Source organism: Fragaria vesca, linkage group LG7 (assembly GCF_000184155.1).
Source record: "Fragaria vesca subsp. vesca linkage group LG7, FraVesHawaii_1.0, whole genome shotgun sequence".
NCBI classification, from domain to species: Eukaryota; Viridiplantae; Streptophyta; class Magnoliopsida; order Rosales; family Rosaceae; genus Fragaria; species Fragaria vesca.
The window spans coordinates 820,414-825,758 of NC_020497.1; the positions used below are offsets into that span (position 1 = coordinate 820,414).

The 5,345-nt window shown below is 49.2% G+C and overlaps 1 protein-coding gene across 1 annotated transcript; it reads left to right on the forward strand.

Annotated features, from left to right (window-relative positions):
• Positions 1-1,139: 1,139 nt before the first annotated feature.
• On the forward strand, positions 1,140-4,229 carry LOC101305990. The gene is made up of 2 exons (XM_004308153.1): positions 1,140-2,425; positions 2,546-4,229. The coding sequence occupies exons 1-2, from the start codon at positions 1,140-1,142 to the stop codon at positions 4,227-4,229; spliced, it is 2,970 nt and encodes a 989-aa protein (XP_004308201.1).
• The last annotated feature ends 1,116 nt before the right edge of the window (positions 4,230-5,345 follow it).

Sequence of the window (5,345 nt, forward strand, 5' to 3'; positions counted from 1 at the left end):
CTGGCCGGACGGCGGCAGTTGGCGGCTGGACAGTCCGGCAGTGGGAGGAGAGCACGGGAGAGAGAAGGAAGGGAAAAGAGAGAAGAAGAGAAAGAGAGAAAATGGGTTGGGCCTCCCAACCGGTCCAACCTATATCAACCCACTTCAAAAAAATAAAAACACCCCGAAAAATAATACCCGAATAAAAATTACCTTTTACTAGCTAAAATTTACTATTTTTACCGTCGTCGTATTTTCCTCATACGAATAATCCTCCGCACATAATCGTCCCCGAAACCCCTCTAGGGACCAATTAAACTATTTACTCAATGATCGAGACGGTAAAATTCTTATTATAATCACGCTAGTAAATAAGGTAAAAATATAAGGGTCGGGATGTGACAACTACCCCATCGGCATGGGACCAAGTGTCATTTTACAAGAGGGAAGATACGATCAGTTGCCATCATAATATACCTTTCATAATCAATGTCCAAGTGGATCACTACAGGTGTCATCGGGCCCTTGTAGACACCGGAGTTGCGGTCAGTGTGATGTTTGCCGATTGTTATAGAGGACTCCGGCGTGACCGAGCTAAGTTATATAGCAACCATGATCCCCTTGTAAGCTTCTCGGGAGAGATTGTGCAGCCCTTAGGTTCAGAACGCTTGACAGTTTCAGTAGGAACCAGTCCATGCCGTACCTCCATCACGGTACGTTTTCTCATAGTTGATTGCCCCTCATCCTACAACCTCATCCTGGGTCGTGACATCCTCTGGGGACTACAATGCTTCATTGCAGGTCACTTGCTACTCATGAAAGTGCCTACTCCGGGAGGCATACTCATAATCCAAGGGGATAGAGCTGCCATTGAACATTGTCATCTTAATGCCATCCAACAAGGACGCAGCGCCTATGAGATGTTGCCACTTAGCCCCTCGGAACCCATTGATGACCCCAGGGATGACCCTGAAGGGAAAGACAAGAAGAAGCAAGCCCCGAGACCTAACCCGGCAGAGGACACATAATGGGTATCCCTGTCACCCAGTGCTCCCGAGAGGAAAGTCCGCATCGGCACGAGCCTTAACCCGGAATTCCGCCAAAAGCTCATTGCCTTCTTCCAAGATAAGCAAGCAGTCTTTGCTTGGTCCTATGCCGACATGCCAGGCATCTCCCCTGATGTCATCACACACAAACTTAACATCCTCAAAGACTATTCCCCTGTTAAGCAAAAACGGTGTGCCTTTAACCCGGAGAAGTATCGAGCTATCCAGGCCGAGGTCCGGCGGTTAAAAGAAATCAAATTCATACATGAGGTCTCATACCCAACATGGGTTTCCAATGTGGTCATGGTCCCCAAGCCCAATGGCAAGTGGCGAATGTGTGTCGATTACACTAACCTCAACAAGGCATGCCCCATGGACAGCTTCCCTTTGCCACAGATTGACCAGCTGGTTGATTCCACAGCCGGTTTCAAGATGCTCAGCTTTCTAGATGCCTACTCGGGATATAACCAAATCAAAATGCAGCCCACAGATCAAGACCACACCACTTTTGTTACGGACAAGGGACTGTATTGTTACGAGGTCATGCCTTTTGGCCTCAAGAACGCGGGAGCAACCTATCAGAGGCTGGTCAATGCCATGTTTGAAGAGAAAATTGGGGAAGTCATGGAAGTCTACGTGGATGACATGTTAGTCAAAAGCAAGGCAGATGACGACCACATTGCCAACCTAGACAAAGTCTTCACTAAGCTCCTGGCTCACGGGATGCGCCCCAACCCCCAAAAGTGTATCTTGGCTGTTAGTGGCAGAAAGTTTTTGGGTTTCATGGTCAGTGAAAGAGGCATTGAAGCTAACCCAGAAAAAGTACAAGCCATACTTGACATGACGGTCCCAAGGACTCGGAATAAGGTCCAATGCCTCACGGGACGCTTGGTAGCCTTGGCTCGTTTCATCTCCCACCTCACAGACAAATGCAACCCATTCTTCCAACTGCTAAAAACTCAATACAAGGAGAATGTGGCATGGGGCCCAGAACACGACGATGCCTTCAACAATATCAAAGCCTACCTTGTAGCGGTCCCCTTTCTCTCCAAGCCTGTCCCGGGAGAAGTACTTTACTTGTATTTGACTGTTTCCGCCACGACCATCAGCGCTGCTCTCACACGCCATGACCATGACAATGAACTCCCCGTCTACTATTGTGGTAGAGGGTTTGCGGATCCCGAGACCCGCTACCCTGATATTGAGAAACTAGCTTTAGCCCTCATCACTGCGGCAAGAAAACTCAGACAATACTTCCAAGCTCACACCATCCATGTCCTAACCAATCACCCTCTGCAGCAAATACTCCAAAAGCCTGAAACTTTAGGGCGCATGGTAAAATGGGCAATTGAATTGGGAAAATTTGACCTACATTTCAAGCCAAGAACAGCCATAAAAGGGTAGGCCGCTGCGGATTTCATTGCCGAGTTCATCCCATTGGCCCCAGGCAATCTAGACCCGGAAACCCTCCCCCGGGACGCCATTTGGGAACTCCATGTTGATGGATCCTCCAACAACAGGCTCAGTGGAGCAGGGATAATAATTATAGACCCAGAGGGGAATTCGTATGAATATGCTCTTCGATTTGAATTCAAGGCATCTAACAACATAGCTGAATACGAGGCTCTCATAACCGGCATTCAGCTCTGTCGAGAACTCGGCGCCCTGCACATCCACATATTCAGTGATTCCCAGCTTGTAGTCAATCAGGTGGTAGGAGACTTCAAAGCCAACCAGAAAAACCTGGGATCCTACAAAAGTCTAGCTGGCGCCCTCCTCCAACACTTCACATCTTACAAACTCACACAAATACCAAGAGCCAAGAACTCCAAGGCAGACGCTCTCGCGCGACTCGCCACAGCCCCTCCCAAGTCCACGCCACCAGATGTGCACATAGAAGTCTTGGACAAGCCTAGTATCTCCAAGGCTTATTCAGAAATCTTTGTCCTCGAAGCGCCTAGCCAGCCCTCGTGGATGGACCCATATGTGGCCTTCCTTTCTAATGGTACCTTGCCCCGAGACAAGCACGAGGCGCAGCGGTTACGCCACAAAGCTTCACTCTACCTACTTAGAGGCAAGAAGTTATACCGCCGTGGTCAGTCGTGTCCCTTTTTGAGATGCTTACCTACAGAAGAAGGGCATAAAGTGTTGAAATCACTCCACAGTGGTGTTTGTGGAAACCATGCAGGAGCTCGGAACCTCATGTTTAAAGCACTAAGAGCTGGATACTATTGGCCAACATTAGAACAAGATGCAAAGGCAGTTGCCCAAGTATGCCTTCACTACCACAAATTTGCTAATTTTGCCCACCATCCCCCAGTTCCACTATCTGTCATCATTTCCCCAATCCCTTTCAGCCACTGGGGCCTCGACTTCGTGGGACGGCTACCCACAGCCCCGGGACAACTCAAATTTGCAATTGTCATTGTGGACTATAACACGAAGTGGATAGAGGTAGAACCTCTTGCCACAATCACAACTGAAAAGGTGATAAACTTCCTATGGCGTAATTTATATTGCCGGTTTGGAGTACCACAAGCAATCATCACAGATAATGGGACACAATTTGACAATGACACATTCAGAGAATTCCTCTATGAGCAAGGCATTGCAATCTTCTATGCCTCCCCAACACACCCTCAGACTAATGGCCAGGTGGAAGCCATAAACAAGTTTATCAAGCAAAACCTGAAGAAACGCCTAGAAGATGCTAAAGGGTTATGGGCTGTCAAGCTCCCAGAAGTCCTCTGGACAATTCGTACCACCCCAACAACAGCCACAGGGGAATCCCCATACCTCTTGTCCTTTGGCACCGAGGCAGTGATCCTTGTGGAAATGGAGGTCCCGAGTGAACGTATCACAACATACGATCCCAAGACAAACGCCACGGGGCTACGACTCAACATGGACCTCCTCGAGGAACGCCGAGACAGAGCACATCTCAGAAATGTCAACAACAAACAAAAGATTGCTCGACACTACAACAAGAAAGTAGTTCCCTGCCCTCTAAAGGTAGGTGACTGGGTCATGAAAGAGGTCATTCCCCACCCCACTAGACTCAAGGCAAAGTGGGAAGGCCCACTGGAGATAGTCAATGCCCCGGGGCCAGCTACATTCTATCTCCGCGACACTGATAGCCGAGTCCTACCTCTCCCCTGGAATGCTCGCCACCTCCACCTCCACCTCCACCTCTACCCTATTTAAATTATCAGCACTCCAAAGACAACATGGCAGCTAGCACTTCATTACTTTTGTATACTTTAGCCCGATAGCAGCCCAAATCATATGTACACCTTGCCCATCAGCGGCCAATCCTAAATGAAGATGTTGTATTCTCTTTTTTAACATACCGTCCCAAGAACACGGAATAAAATCACAACAAGGGGTGAACCACGTAAAACAACATTCTTTAAGTACACAAATGTCAAACTGGACTCCAAGGCAATTCATAAATAACAAATTGTTAAATGGCTAACCACGCCACCATCATTGTTTCACAAGCAAACAAAACAAGACAAACTAAGATAAACATCACAAAAACAACAAGTTAAAGAACTTCATCATTTCTCCCCAGAGGATGCGCCACTTGACTTGTTCACACTCTCGCCACTCTTTGAACCACTGCCACGACCACGGCTCTGGCTGATATTCACTAAAACCCTCTGCCCATACGCCTGCTTAGAATGGTCACGAGATGCCAGGGGAGGTCTCAAGGAAACACTAGGACGCACTAGAGTGCTCGCCTGTTACACTTCGGTGACAGGGGACTTGCTCGCTGGCGTCTTCTGCAATTCAATACGAGGCGCCGCCACCGGCCTCGGTGCTCGAGGGATAAGGGGTTCAATAACAGACGACGCCACCTGAGACACTGCCACTTGCGCGGAAGGGGATCCCTCGGGACGTGGAGCCCTTAGGGGAGAAGCAACCATCGCAAGCGGCCGAGGCATGCCCACAACAGGAACTTCTTTGGGCGCCGTAGAGGAGGTGGCACGCCAGGTCTCACACTGCTTTGCCAGCGACCGCGAGATATCGGCTTGCTTCCTCTGTTCCGGGGTCATCTGCTCCCAAGCCTTCCTCGCTGCATCCCTCCTGGCATAAAACTTGCGCATAGCGGCCTCATTAATCCAGCCAGCTTGGCACCCAGTCTTGCTCAGCTCATCTTGTCCCTGGTTATAAGCACTCTTCAGCTGCTGCTTATACAAATCGCTATCCCGGAACACCCTCTCCCCAGCCCCAGCAGCTCTTGCACACTTTAACTTCCACGCCTTCTCTTGCTCTGCCAAGGCATGGTTCAACCTCGCCACCTTAGCTTCCAAAGAA